Source organism: Paralichthys olivaceus, chromosome 13 (assembly GCF_024713975.1).
Source record: "Paralichthys olivaceus isolate ysfri-2021 chromosome 13, ASM2471397v2, whole genome shotgun sequence".
Lineage (NCBI taxonomy): Eukaryota > Metazoa > Chordata > Actinopteri > Pleuronectiformes > Paralichthyidae > Paralichthys > Paralichthys olivaceus.
Genome location: NC_091105.1, coordinates 17,637,280 through 17,653,079, shown reverse-complemented (window position 1 = coordinate 17,653,079; position 15,800 = coordinate 17,637,280). Strand labels below are relative to the sequence as shown.

Sequence of the window (15,800 nt, the reverse complement as noted above, 5' to 3'; positions counted from 1 at the left end):
GCTGTCTACCATTGGTTGTGTGAAATATAATGTGTGTATTTATTCATATGATTATTTCACGTCTCATTCTTTTAGTGAATAACGAAGACATGAGGTGTCCATAGTTTAGCGTGGGTGGATAGAGGCCAAGCATCAGAGCTTCATCCTGACCACGCACAAGGTCATATTAGTAGGAAGAAAAGCGGAGATCTGATGTTTGTTTGACTTTGGTGTGCAAAAGTATACTCTTTATTCTTATTATATATCCAACTTTATTTTGCCCCAACCCCTCCCCTCCACCCAGCCCCCACAACCGGTGGCATTCCCATGTCACCAGTTACTGTCACTGTTACAATAGCCAATCAGAGCTCACCTGCAGAAAGAAGGCAACCAAACAAAGAAGAGCAGAAAAAAGGGTTACTTTCAGTTTGTTTTTTCTTGTTAAATAGTAATAAATACATTGAGATGCAGTGGTTCTTACTTTATCCTTTTCTCTTAAGCAGAAGGGTTAAAAAGTTTTTTTTTTATTTCTGTTTCTATTTCTTTTTATTTCTTTAATTGATCTGTGTTGGATCTTTAGCAGCAATCCGGACCAGTTGTCATGGTGATTAGCAGCACAGAGAGGAGGAGCTGTCTGGAGGAGAAACACAACAGGAGGAGGAGGAGATGAAGAAGAGAGCGGGGAGAAGAGGAGGATGAGGAGGAGAAGGAGATCCCTATGAGCACCAGCACGGCATCAGTGTCCCGTCACCTTCTCCTCCCTCCACCTCCCTCCCTCTCTCCGTACTCTGTGACAACCAGGCTGGGAGCGACAGAGGGAGGACACAAACTCAAAGAAAAAGTGAGTTTAACACAGACACGAGAGAGAATCCATGAGTCCTGAATCACACATATGTTGGTGTTTTCTCCCTTTGAAACCAGCTTCTGTCTTCTTGATGCAGCAGTGTGTATACGTACATAATACATACATATATATATGTACACACTGTATACATGTGTGTGTTTGTCTGTGTGTTAAGACTGCTCGTCTCTAAGGGCTGCAAATATAATTATGTCATAACTAACCGGTGTGAACATGAACATGTGCTCTCTGTCCACTTACAGCCACCATGTGGAGTAAAATGGAAAAGCATGGCTCCTCTCTCTTTCCTCTTCATCCTCCTCCTCCTCTCCAGGCTTAAACAACAACCAAGTAGAACACACAACTCCTCAAACCCGAGAAAAATCAAATATTAAACAACAATAATAATATTAATAAAAACAAACTTGTCACAATCATTCCTTTCCAATTACAGTTGCAACAAAAGACAACAAACTAAAACAGGATAAAAGGAGAGTTTTCCCAGCATCCTCCTCCTCCTCCTTCCTCCTCCTCCTCCTCTCATGCAGTACAAACTGTCTCCTTCAGCACAAAGTTCACCTCTTTGTCTCTGAACTCTGGCTGTATGTGTGTAGTTGTAGTAGTTGTAGTTAAAATTGTATGGCTTTAGGGCATGGTTCAGGTTTTATCAAGAATTGGCTGGCCCCTCGTCTGAGTCCGGCCTCCCTCTGCCCCCCGCAGCGGGGTTATTGTTGTTGGAGGCAGGGTAGTAGTCCTCAGGGGTTGGGGCTTGTGGCCCTGGGGCGGTGGGGGCCGTCCGAGTCCGGAAGGCAGACAGTCCAATTGGCAGAGCGAGGGGCAGGGAGGCAGAGCCAAATTGAGAGGCCTCCATGGAAGACACCGCCCCCAGGTGGTGCAGCCCTAGGGACACGCCCACATCCATGCTGTCACTCATCTGGGGCGAGGATCCCTGCTGACCCCCCCCTCCTCCGATGCCCGTCTGTCCGCCCTGCCGCAGGCCACGCCCACCGTTTCCGTGGTGGGAGTAAGTTGGGTGGGGGTGGTGGGGCGCATCCAGGAAGTGGCGCTGGTGTTGCTGGGAGGCAGCCGGCTTGTGGAGCAGCAACTGGGTGTATGCTGGGTCCTGACCCCCACCTCCACCATCACTGCCTGGCCACATCCTCATCTGCTGCTGGGAGGGAGCCTGGTGGGGGAGAGCCGAGACAAATACACAGAGATGAGACACGTTCAGAGTCCAGTGTTATTCCCGGTCCTGCTCTGACGGAGGAATTTACAGAAACCTAAGGTAAAACAACCCCATCTGTTGTCTCTACTTTCCTTTCCACTGTCCTCCACCTTGTACTTGGAGACAGGTTCCTGGAACTACACATGCGCACTGCTGAAGTGGTTGTACTACACCCAACGACCGGGTACTGTCAGAGGTTGGCGCTGGTTCTGTACATTTATAACTGGTCAGGCAGATTATTTACTATATATATATGTATATATATCAACATCAGGCAACACATTATTTAAAACATGCAACCAAACAGTGCAGAGACACACTGTGCAGTGGTTCATCTGCAGGATCAAGGACCTGTTGATATATAAACCTATATCTCACGTTCACACAGAAAATCAGCACAACTGGTTTTCTGTGGCCTCTTCCACAACTGAATGGAAAAAAAGGAAAGACGTGGGAGAAGCTTGATGAGCAGCTCCCAATCACACGTCAAGTTTGTGGAATGGGATGGGGATGTAAGATGACACCTGAAGAGGTGTTGTGTTTAACAGTGATGCATTTCTGCGTGTACCTGAGGGCTGGTCATCTCATAGTCTGAATGTGTAACAGCAGAGTTGTAGTAGCGGTTACTGTAGCGGTAGTTGCGGTTGTCATTGGAAGAACCACTGGAGCCACCTGCAGATCAAAGAGAGCAACATTAAACTCACACTGACACAAATTCATGAAATCATCTGACTTTTGAAGTCTTCGACACATGATTACATGTGAGGATAAATCACAGCTGATTTTACTGGGTTTCGTACCTGCTGCTTGTTTCACTTTGTCTGGACCAAAGGAAAATAATCTTTGCACCTGTAGTTCTGCACTATTCTGTCTCAAACTGACTTATTACAAACAGAACTGGAAGTAGGATAGTCTGACTGATCACTGATGTCAAAAGCTGTCACTCAATTCAGCAGGTGCATCTTTAGGAGACGGCATTTGAAGGCCGATTGCGTCACAGTGGCAACTAGACTGTCATTTAAAATTAGCTCCTCTAAATGCAGCACACAAATGCGTCTTTCCATCTCTGAGAAATGACCTTTCCTGGCACATTACAGGATCCTGGGGCTGGACACCATAAGACCACAAATTAACTGCCCAAGGATTCAGTCCATTTCAGGTGTAGACTGGCTGCTTGTGGTCATCTACAGCAACAGGTAGACTGACTCCCTCCTTGAGGAAAAAGGGAATCCTCCCATTCTGAGCCACTGATTTTCAGTGGTCAGCAGGCAGCAGCTGGGTATCTGCATGTCTCCTCACTTCTCAGCTACTTCACTGGACTAACACAGCTAGAGGAGATATATGTCCCTCCATTTTCTCTTTTCATAGCAGCTAGGACACTTAAACAGCCCAACTTGTTTCTTGCTCCTTAGCGAGTAAATTAATAATGTAAAACTCATTCTTTATGAGGATTTATCATCTCTACTGAGTAGGACAACTGAGACGAAGGCCAGCCGGTGATAAACTGCAGAGGGAGGAGTCAAGAGTGTGTGGAGCAAGTGGTGTGTATTTTACCAGAGCTAGAAACAGAGCTAGTAGTGGAGGTTGAATGGGAGTGGTCCATGGCAGGAGAGGTGGATGTAGATGAACTGGTGTTGGTTCCTTCATCTGTCGTCTTCTTGAAGAAATTGTGCTGCAGGGCGTAGAATGGCGTGATACGGCTTTTAGGGTCGTAGTCCAACATACGCAGGATCAGGTCTGGAAGACGACAAAACATGACCACGATGAGGATAATATTTTGTAGCAGCTACAAGGAGACAGGAGGGAGCTGGCACAGAAGGCTCCAGAAGTATGAGTCTGGACCCCGTGGAGTGCTGCCTCACCTACTGACCACCACCTCCATGTTAGTCAAACATTTCTGGCATTGGTGCAAAAAAATGAAACCATGTGACCTGTGTTGACTCTCCTGGATAACGTGTACAGTTCGTAGTTTCAACACAAACACTGAACTAGAAACTTCACTCAAACGTTGACATGTGCAGCTTCTTAAGGAGACATGTGCATCTGCGTGAACATATTATAAGTGAGTTTACATGGCAGTGTCTTATTCAGATTATTGTCTTCATCAGGTTAATATTGGGATGTTGGTGTCCATGCAAACATGACTAATGATACCTCTTGAGTGACTGTGTGTGAAGGTAGTTGAATTCTCCAAAAGATATTATGCTACAGGCAATTCCTCCCTGATTTCCATTTTTTGAATTGTTATACTACACTCTGTTGTGTGAGGAGAGTCTCAGTCTTCCAGGTCATGTTCAGCCAAGAGGGGCTGAATCAAGGGCAACTGCACTTGGTTGTAAATACATTAACTCTTTTGGCTTTTACTTTTAATTCTTCAATTTTGGAATCTTTTTGCACCCAGTGCGAATAGTACAGAGGTTGATGGACTGTCTGTAACACAGTCAGCCGAGAGGAAGTTCTTTTAAATGTCTGTCATGTGCATGGAGGTTTAAGTCCAGATATTCCTTTCATTGTCATTTGTATTGGAATGTATTGGAAAATATAAATATGCTCTAATAATGTTTGTCCGTCCAATCCAGTGTCCTCCAAACTACCGCTGGTTTACCTTTAAACTTCAGGTAGTCACAGGGGGCGTGTCCTGGCTCCCCTGCCCTTCTGCCTCCTGGGCCCCCAGTCTCCACACCCAAAATCTCATGGAGACGCCGCGTGGCTGGAGGCTTATACTCCTGGAAAACATACAAATATTTCAGTACAGTCAAATATGAACTTAGGATCCTCCATTAAATTAAACAGGATAGACAAGTTGTGCAGGACTTAATGCTCTAAAACACACACAAGTGCACTTCAAGACTTCCTGCACAGCCATTGATACTGTTTGACGAGTCATGCCTTTCCTTCAGGAGAGAACAGTTCCCAGTGAAAACTACGGTCTACAACTTGCAGAGGTGGGTCGAATAAAGTATTTACATCTGGGATTCAGAATCTTCAGAATCTTTAGTAACATTTGACTGCTTTTCACTGAGGTACTTTTCACTCTCACATGGACTTGGCATTGCAGCCCTATTCAGCTGGAGCAGACACTCAGTCTACAAGGACTTCAGTCGTTTTCATGCAGCCCACTAGTGCTTCTGCATTTTAATAGTGTAGCTGTTCTGTCTGCTGTTTACAATTACGGAAAATGGTTTAACGTTAACATTGTGATTAAAAATGGAAATGAGACTGAAATCAAATACCTTCTTGATGTCCTTGTTCTTCTTCACTGTCCACAGACCGTCTGAGAGCTTGTCAAAATACTTCCTGGCTTTAGGAGCTGCATCTAGCATGTGGCTGGGTGGGACCCCCAGAACCTCCACAATCTTATTCATCTGGTCAACCTACACACACACAAACACACACAATTAGTCTTTGTATTGTTTAGAACATGTGGATTATACTGCAAACACACATATTCAGGATACTGAATACATATGTACAAACCCTGTCACTATGTACTTGTAAATGTGTGATTTATGAAATGATCTAAACCAACAAGCTTAAAATAATCAGTTGCTAATGAGAAAACACAAAACCCATTCCAGTACAACTCTACAGCAATCTACAGCCTGAGCACATGTTGAATCACATGCTAACATGGACAATACTGAATCACCTCCAGCCTGACTCATGCATTATAGTAATGTTACTTTTACCTCATTGGAGCCACTGAAGAGAGGCTCTCCTGTGTGCATCTCCACCAGGATGCATCCCAGAGACCACATGTCGATGGCCAGGTCGTACGGCATTCCCAACAGAACCTCAGGAGAACGGTAGAACCTGCTCTGGATGTACTGATAGATCTAGGAGCAGGACGAGAGGGGGGGGCAGGAGATTAGAGACACAGCACTAACTTATCAGTTCAACTGCACATTTCTCTCAGTTAATTGTTTATTTGTTTTGTCTATGAGACAGCAGATAAATGTAGAAAATGCCTCCCATGTCCCAAAATATCAGGGTGTGTTGTTTTGTCTCATTTAAAGTTTAAACTCAGATGGAATCACTTCGCTATAATGAACAAGGAAAAACATCAGATCTTGGTGTGAGCAAATGTTTAGTGTATTTGATTAATATATTTAATTATTACACAACTGATTAATATTCTGAATAGTTGCAGACTCATTTTCTGTTAATCAACTAAAGAAGAGGTAACACCAAGAAGATCCAGATCTATTTATCCTTTCCTCATACTTGTTGCAACTAGTACTGTAGAGTAACTATGACATAGGTGTGATACCCAACCTTTATTCATAGAGCATCAAAACCACAGTGACGAAATGTTAAATATCCTTTGACAGTCATAGGAAGGTGTGCTTTTGTGTGTATGTGCATGTGCGTGAATTCACCCTCTGTCCGAGCTGGCAGGAGGATCCAAAGTCGACTATCTTGATGGCAGATCTCTTGGGGTTACACAGCAGGATGTTCTCCGGTTTCAGGTCGCAGTGAATGATTGACAGCTCCGGAGTGGCCAGGAATAATAACGCTGTGCCCAAAAACAGACATGCCTCTTATTTTCCAATGGAAATTTTTTTCCTATATATAATATTTTGAATTGTAGCTGCAATAAACATTCATTTATTTTAATGTACACCCACATTGAATGGGAACAGGTAACTGTCAAGGAGCTTTTCATCATCCTGATATACAGTGAGGTTCAAAACTCTGACATCATTTCCCCATGAGAAAGTGCTCTCAGAGCCCACTGTATAATTAATCACTAAATTATTTCCTCTGTCTTACTGAATGGCATCTGACCTACAATAGTTCTCTTTGCTGTTGTGATTATGTATCCAAAGTGTAGTTTTTCTTTTTGCCACTTGGGGGCAGAACTCGACAACAAACTAAAAAAAAGCCCATGAGCCTCATGACGGTGTTTCCATGCTCCCCACCTGTACAGAGCTGCTGTGCAAATTTCCTGGTGAGGTTGAGGGAGACTCCTCTGAAGTTGGTGTTCCTCAGCAGATCGTACAGGTTGTAGCTCAGCAGCTCAAACACCAAACAGAGATGGTTCCTAAACATAAAGTGACGCTTCAGGTGGACTGCACGGACACGCACACACACGCACACACACACACACACACAGGGACAAGATGACAGACAGACACAGACAGATGGGAGAAAAGAAGGAAGGTTAACATAATCACTGACGGAGAGAACTGGACAACATTAAAATCATCATCAATCTTTTCAAGTCCCGGCTTTTGGATGCACAGCAAGTGACATTTTATCAAATTTCACATTAAGGGTGAAGTAAAGAGTTGTTAAATGAATCTTGGTCAAGTCATTAATTGAGACTTTCCATTACTGAGTCAAACCAATGTGTTAGTGTGATCATGTGTGTGTAAGTTTGATAGAAAATCATTTTAAAGCAAACTTGAGAGGCATTACTTTTATTTTTCAAAACAAAAGGAACTCTTGTTGAGTTTTTCTGGAGCTTTCAGCAAATACTCAGTCTTTATCAGTGGATGAAGTTCAGTCCAGTTAGACAGTCCAGCTTACTTGTCATTGATTGAGTGAAGTATGAAAATGACAACTATTGTTTCCATGGCAACAGAGCAAATTCCATTGCTGATGAAGACTGTGACATTAGTCATCAACAGTAAGTGGACCTTGAGTTACGATTCTTTCTTGGACAAATGTCTGTTTCCAACACAAAGATTGAACTTTGGCACTAACATTCTACTTCATAGGCAGTGCATTATGCCAAAGGGTTTCACATAGTTAAATAACAGAAGTCATGTCAGGAGTTCTCTTCATTTTCTTCAGTTTTTGTTTCCATAATGAATCAGTGATGAATCTCAGAGTGATGGTGACAAATTAAGTTCACATATTTAACTGCATATTGTGTATCTGTCCACACAGAGCCCCTCACAGTATTGGACTTTTGTTTTGAAAGCACTTCAAGACCAACTCAAGAAGCTGCACAGTGTAAAACACATGAAAATGAACTGAGGACATGTTTAGTAAAGAGCGAGCCCTTACACCTCCTGTGCATACATCCCATTAGTCTTTTCCCTTTTTATTGAGGACCACCATCGAAATAACTATTACATTTATATTTGAGCTCAACAATTTCAAAGTATTTTTGGACTGGCAGTTTGCAGTTTACTTATGTCTATTGAAGAATGATAATAGTGTGATGTGACTGTCAGTGATACTCCGTCAGAGTCATGTGGATTGACACATTTATAGAAACAGAAGTGCATCTGTGACAGACATCTAATAACACTTCACAGATGCTTCATGCCTTGCAGCTAATGTAGTGCCTGAATGAGTGGGACTACAATGCATATATGCACTATGAACACAAAGCAAAATGTTTAACTTTCTTTAAATGTAATTCAAACCCCAGTGTGAACATATGTGCAGACAACCTGTGCAGTGCAACCAGAGTGTCACCTCAGGGGGTACATGTGCTTTATCTGATCTGTGCACCCACCTCACTGTAATGTGTGTTGGAGTCTTGTTCATCTTACCTATGTAATATTTCATCTCAGTGTCATGCTTGTTCATGAGCTCCAGCAGGCGTAGTTCAATCTGCGCCTGGTTTAGAAATGCCTTTTTGTTCTTAATGATCTTTATGGCAACCCATTCCTGCTCATGGTGGTCATAGGCCTTCACCACCTGCAGACAGACATCAACAGCAGTTTACATCACGTAAATAACATATTATAAGTAAGTTAGTCCAATCATACATTTCAGGTGAAAAAACAGACACCCAAGTTATTTGACAGGCTGCCTGTAGGGGTATTTCTCCAGCTCTGACCCTCTCACTGACAGAAACAAATCACATACATGAAGTGGAAAGTTCCATTCGACCATACCTGTCCGAAGGAGCCCTTCCCGATCAGCGAGTCTATCTCATAGCGGTCCAGCCACTTCTCTCCATTTTTCACAATATAGTCATAGTTGTCGTCATCATAGCCATCGTTGTAGACTTTTCTCTCCTTCTTGGTGCTGCTGTCCTCTGGGGGGACCTGCTGGGCCCGCCGCTTCTTCTTAGTATAGTACACCTGTGGATCAAAATACAGAACAAGTTCAAAGCACAATAAACTTAAAACAATTAAAACAAAACTTAATACAATTAATTATAATGAGTTACTTATCTTGTTCTTCTAATTGTAGAGTGGGTTAGCACTTCATTCTCTCAATACAGAGTATTGTAATCTAGTTGTAAATGTAAAAATGTAAAAATGTGTAACATTTGTTTTTTTTAGTCTCTCAGTTGAGCCTTCAGACATTTACAGATGTTGTGACACATTCACTGTCACACCTCATCAGATCATTACAGCTGTTAGCCTGGTGTAAAGCAGTCTCCTTACTTTCACACCAGTAGCCACTTATGCACAGGTTCAGTGGTCACCTGACACACACCTCTGCCGCCTTGAGGATGTTTGGTGTTTTTCACACATTCTTTCAACTAAATGTAATGCTGTATTACCTTGATATTAAATACACTAGTAGTATGATAAGGTATGACCTGAGCTACACAGATATAATTTTCTTCCACAGATATAAATTCCTTCAACAGACCAACTTAAGTGTCATGGATACACCATGAAGTAAAACTTGTTACGATTTTTCCTCTTAGTCCATCATTTCTAAGATCTCCCCCAGCCAACAACAGTTACATAGAACCCTGACTGAAGCATGGAAACAGACACTTTGGTTCAGTTGTTCCCCAACCTAAACCCCCTGGTGGTGGTGAAAAAGTAATTCAAACAAATAAAGACAAATGACAAACACATAAAAGGGTGTGTGTGTGTTACCTCATTGATGTGCTTGTAAGTTTTGATGAGGTCAACAGAGAGTTTCCTCAGTGGGGCGCTGGCAGGGTCTCTGAAACTAGGGGGGATCCTCCGCTGGAGTATGGTCATATCAGACAGCACCTACAGAGAACAGCAACATTTCCATTAGTGAGCATTTATTAATACTAACATTTGTCTATGGCTGAAAATATATGGTGTATTTTCTGCGTATCAATTCCAACTCACGTTAGCACCAGAGTGTGTCACATTGTAAAAGATAAAAACAAATACCTCTCAACATTTAAATCAGACACCACTTAAATACATACATACTGTTTAACGTGGGCTAAAATCAAATTAATAATCAATGACAACATTTTTCTGCAACATCAATTTTTTCATGTGCTGTTGACTTTATATTTACAAGAAATGTAGAATTGTAACATTGTCTCAAAATATTTAAGTGTATTGTCCCTTTTTTAATTGGTTGGTTATTTCAATAAATCATGTGCAGTGTGTATCAGTGTTCACTGTACCTCCTCTCATTTTATCTGCTGCCCATCTTTGAAGGTTACACTAAAGGATGTGGAGGTTGATTTATATTTCCAGTCTGACCAAAGCCAAAGTGAAGATGCTGGCTTGTGTTGTCAGCTGTTGGCCGCTGATGGCCAACTTTACCGAGCATACACAAACGCTGAAATTCCTCTAATTTAGCAGTGTTTGTCTCCACTGGTGTGAGGGAGCAGCTTCGTTCTTTCAGGAGGTGAGTTTAGGCTGCAGAGGCAGCAGATGCAGGACAAACACAAAGAGCTGAGGAGTTGTTTGTATTTGTGGTACACAGGCAATGCAGTGTGCTGTAAACAAAAGAGGTAAGAAGATGCAATCTTGTTGAAGTCAAAAGCTATTCTTGACTCAACCCAAACAACTTGAACTTTGCTCTTGCACCTTCCACAGCAACCTGGGGAAACAGTTATGAACCTTTTCCAAATCCACGGATGACATGTGATCAACAAATTCCTATGACCTGTGGATTATGTTTGAGAGGATAAAAAGTTGCTCCATGAGTTCTCTGCAGCCAGAATAAAAAACAGCTTTATTCTTCCTGGATCCTAGTTGGTTTTCTCCTGAACTATGCGTCAGCAGCTTTCCCAGGCAGAGGTGGAACTCCTTGACAAAAAACACACACCTCTGCCTTAAGCATTGCAGAACAGCACAGAGGGGACCTAGACCTCGTATCCTGGATGCAGGACAGTCAGCTTCAGTTGCTCCCTTGTAACTCTTGTCAATATCCCCATTGAGAGGGAATATCTATTCCTGCTTGTTGCAGTCACTGCACTACACATTTTAATGTGTTCAGTACTGATTTATATTGTAATTTCTGTGTGCACACATACACCTGTGTATATGTAGTGGTGTCATCACACAGCCAGAGGTTGCCATCGCGTGCCTCCATATAACCACACTAGTTGCTGTGCCGGCAAGGCCAGTGGCAGAGGTAGCAGCAAGCAGAGGAAGGGGGCCTGCCATGCTTGTAAATCGGAATTCTAGATGGACTTTTTCAACTGGTGGCTCAATTTACCCAAGAAACTGCAGAGAGGGCAGCTGCAACAGTTTACAGTCTGATTATCCAGTCTGAGACAATAAGCAAGCTTAACAAAAGTAGTTAGCAAAGCTAGTTGTCTTGACCTATAACCTACTGGATGGCAGCAGTCTGTGATGTAAAGGCTGGTAGGACTGGACATGGATGGGAGCCACTGCAGCTATAGTGCACTTTGCGGCTGCCGATTCAAACTACAGAACACTGGCGTTGCCTGAGGCGACTGCTCACTGTCTGAAAGCACCATAAGTGTTTCCATGGAGGGGCATGGTGTGGGTAGGGCATTTGCATACTGATGTTGGCACTGATTACCATGGTAATCGACAACACTTCTGACTTCTAACTTCAAAGCATTTGTGTAATGGCTGCGTTTTCTAATTCATATCCACGGAAAAAAAATACATGAGGATAAAATACCTCAAACTAAAATGAGCAAAACTCTAGTAAACACAAATTAAATGCTAACTTTATTCAGCTTTTGATCTAAGTCTTGCTGCTCAGATCTTCAGCTTAGGTATTGGCGAGACAAAATATCAATACAGCAATATATCGTACTCCTAACTCATGAGATATGATTATCGATATGCTGGCGCCAAATTTTGATATTAAATTTTTTTGATATACAGTTTGGACTTTGGCCAGTTTATGGATATTTTACATTGTAATGATGGAATATGTGGGTATTGACAAGTTAGAGTTTGTTTGCAACGTCTTTAGGGGCATTTTGTATTCTTCAGTTAGATATCACAATGTATCATTGTATGATTGTCTTGCAAGATATAAATTATTGCAGAATCGCTGAATCTTGATATCATCGTTATAATGGATCATGTATTGCATATCAGATTGTATCATGAGTTAACCTGCAATGCCCAACGCTAGATTATAGATACTTAGCTGTGGAAAAGGTCTGGATCAGGATTATCTTTTTACGGTGTATATTGTATTATTTATGTATCTTTTTCCCAGTGATCTGAAGAAGCCATGTGTACAAGCATACTTACTTTTCATAGACAATGAAATTTCACCATGTCAAGTCACAGTAGGTGTACCTTTGCTGTCATGGACCAACCTAAGCTTGATTCATACTTGTGGGTTAACTATAAATTTAAACTATATGGTGTTTTATATGATTTTGTCTGTTTTTTACACAGTAATGTAAGAGTTACTGTACTGATCTAATGAGATAAGAAATCTATACCATCAACAGGTGAACGACACATCAGTTCCTTTGCCAAAGACGTGTGTGTGTGTGTGTGTGTGTGTTACCTGCTGCTGCTCGGCCATGGAGTGGATGGAGCTGAAGGTGGGGTGTGTATGTGTGTGCTGGCTGGTCATGGCTGGCTCAGCGAGGGAGAAGCCCTGGGCAGTGGAGGAGGAGGAGGAGGAGGAGGAGGAGGAGGAGGAGGTGGGCGGACATCCTGAGCTGCTTACACCTGAGAAGAGAGAGAGTGAGAGGGAGGGAGGGAGAGACAGAGAGAGAGAGAGAGAGAGATGATCAGAGAGGGAATCTCCAACATTTTAATCCACCTCTCTGCCTCCATCTTTGGTAGAACGCACCAACTGCTGATCAGCTTTTGCACCATAATTGATCAGAAAGCACATGTCCATCACACCACAATCATTAATTATTGCTTTCTATAAAACCAATATATACTGTACAAACTACATTACACATAACCATGTGCGGAAACTGGACAAGTGCCAAGATGTGCACCAGAGGACTTTCCGATTTGCACGATTATTTCAATCTAGATCCCAACTGATGCTTGATCTTGGAGGATGATAAAAATGTTAATATTTCTTTTAGTTAAATCCATGTATCTATCTTTCAATCTTCCAAACAACATGAACAAGTCTGACAAACACCTTTTTCATCTGGTCACTGAAGAGCTGATATGTACTGATTATGGTGTCTACCTGTCAGTGCTCTCTACTAAAGTACTGGTAAGTCAATAACAGACAAATTTATCTGGGAGTTAAAGAGACATTGGTTGAATTCACAAATCAGCAAATTAATCTTGAAATGTTTCAGGGATTCTCACACACTGCAGTCCACAAGCCATGGCACAGAGCATAGCTCTTTTAGGCCACTAACATATTGGACTGGATTAAAAAGTCTAAAATAAAAAATTATCTACTCTTGGCTATGCTTTTTTGTTTTAAAATGTTTCCTAGTGAGTGTTACTTCTTTTGTGTGCTATCAACAAGAATTTACATTTCAACAATCTTGTCAAATAATGAACTAAAATTGAGACTCATCATTTAATAATAAAACTGCAAACTGCAAGAAAAGTTTTGCTTTGCTTTGGTCTTGATGTGCTGTGTTTGCTTGTGGAAGAAAAAGAGAAAATGTGGGGGGCCAGTTCAACGTGCTCCACTAGCTGCTGCTGTGGGCCAACAATGGGTTGAGCAAACCATGAGCGACACACTCAAAAAGATGCAGTTTGGTGGTCTGCTCATCAATCAGATGACCCGCTACTGAGTTTATCTTAAACCTCTGTGAAAGACTGAAAATATCCAAAGGTAAACTTACTGTCAAATAGTTTATGTCTAAATGGTTCGGATATTGCGATATACAGACCAGGGCACAAACTGAATATACTATATATACTGGTGTAGAATATATACTGTGGCAAATAAGTAGTTGTGGAGTTGTGTGTTGGAGCAAAGATTACAGATTACAAGAAGTATTCGTCCAGCAAAGATGAATCCAAAGGCCTAAAGCAGAATGATAAGTGAAGTAAAGAATACGTTTATGGTAACAGCTAAAGGTTTAAAGGAATCACTTTAGAGCTGGTTTGACATTTCTGTTCGGGACTCAACCACACACACCATGGAGCAGGACACAGCAGCGGAAGCTGCTCCTCTCTAAAAACCATCAGTGCACTTGAAGTTTGTCAAATAGCAGCTTGACTCTCCACAAAGCGACTGTGCAAATGTGTTGTGCACTGACGAAACGGTTGTTTGAGAGGAAAATGCAGCACTATGTATAAAGTAAGAGTGGAACAGCAGTCCAACATGAAGACATCACAATGGTAAAGTACAATGGAGGGAACATCATGATGTCTGGCTTTGCTACCTCTGCCTGAACAGCTCAGCATCATCAAGGAGAAACTACACTAACACAAGTTGAAGATCAGTAGAAGCTGCTGTTGATGCAGAGGCAAATGCAAATACCATACTTCAGCCAAGGAAATGCAGACTTTCAAACCAGACAACCAACAACGAGCCTGAGCTGCCTGAACGCAGATCTGATCCACAGCTATGGGAGGAGCTTGTCTGAAGTTACTGAATCCAAGGGTCCAAGGGTCACCAGCGCCCAGGCACGTTTTTTCGAAAAGAGCCCAACTCAGACAAAAACAAAAGAGCAAGCAAACATTACTCTTACCTTTCCTTCTCTTTCACACAAATCCATATGGAAATGTGCACGTGCAAATGAATCACTGTTGACACCTGTATCACTCTCACTTAAATGACTGCAACGCTCCATTTTAGTTAACAATGGGTTTTCCTCCGCTTGATAGGCACAGTACTAAAAGACAGCTGTAGCATAAGGAGATGTGAACAATACTGTTTTGTTGTTACAGTGCTGCATGTAAGAAACAAATGACTGGGTTTGTGTAAATGCAATATCATCATCCATGTTGTGGAAAATTATGTAAAATAGGTGCAGAGTTGTCATGTCAGTATTTAATCTATGTCTATGGCTTTCATTGGGAAGTAGCAACAACAGGAGGAAATGTTTGCACTGCAATAGTAAAAGGAGCATGAGTAGAGCACATCAGAAAACAGTAAAGCAGTTTTCTCAAAGTAAGAAAAGTACAAACTTGACTCCAACCCAGAGATTCAGGTGCAAGCTGCTTAATACTGAGATGTGACCAACAGCTACTTTTCTCTGCATTCACTTACATGACCATAGATGTAGAGCCCGTCAGTTTAGTGCTAGAAACAGCTTGGTTTAGGAATCCAGTGTGGACTGGCCCTGATACCAAGCAGGCTGACAATATTGAGGTCGGAGCAGCTAAAGCAGGCTATACAGTGCCTTTGGGAAAAGGCTATTAGATGGACAACCTTAGATTTACATATGTAGGTTTAGATGAACAAAACCCAGTTTGTAATGTGGAGCTCCTGCCCTCTGTGAGCGGTGCCACTGCTCTCTGTACTCGTCAAAGTAAGAGAGATTTCAGGGGGGGGGCCAAATTAGGTCTATTTTTATGCTAGTAAAACATAATTCAGGGCAGACACTCTCAGTGAAGATGTAAGAATAACCTTTGTAATTATAGGTTCCTCACCGCGATTATCTTCCATACACGGTGTAGACAGCTCTATTCAGTACTTTACATATTCTTCCAAATGGCTCCCTGAGATTCTAAA

The 15,800-nt window shown here is 42.1% G+C and overlaps 1 protein-coding gene across 2 annotated transcripts in view; it reads right to left on the bottom strand.

Annotated features, from left to right (window-relative positions):
• Window positions 1-195: 195 nt before the first annotated feature.
• dyrk1b (dual-specificity tyrosine-(Y)-phosphorylation regulated kinase 1B) overlaps window positions 196-15,800 on the bottom strand; it is a 52,383-nt gene continuing 36,778 nt past the window's right edge. For both annotated transcript variants that reach the window (XM_020091270.2, XM_020091269.2), the window contains exons 2-13: window positions 12,693-12,859; window positions 9,848-9,967; window positions 8,903-9,091; window positions 8,555-8,702; window positions 6,968-7,117; window positions 6,425-6,561; window positions 5,735-5,881; window positions 5,279-5,419; window positions 4,651-4,771; window positions 3,600-3,782; window positions 2,614-2,717; window positions 196-2,003 (exon numbers count right to left, since the gene is read on the bottom strand). In XM_020091270.2, the coding sequence (XP_019946829.1) occupies window positions 1,488-2,003; window positions 2,614-2,717; window positions 3,600-3,782; window positions 4,651-4,771; window positions 5,279-5,419; window positions 5,735-5,881; window positions 6,425-6,561; window positions 6,968-7,117; window positions 8,555-8,702; window positions 8,903-9,091; window positions 9,848-9,967; window positions 12,693-12,761 (2,025 nt within the window). In that variant the 5' untranslated portion in view covers window positions 12,762-12,859 and the 3' untranslated portion in view covers window positions 196-1,487. The remainder of the gene's footprint in view (window positions 2,004-2,613; window positions 2,718-3,599; window positions 3,783-4,650; window positions 4,772-5,278; window positions 5,420-5,734; window positions 5,882-6,424; window positions 6,562-6,967; window positions 7,118-8,554; window positions 8,703-8,902; window positions 9,092-9,847; window positions 9,968-12,692; window positions 12,860-15,800) is intronic.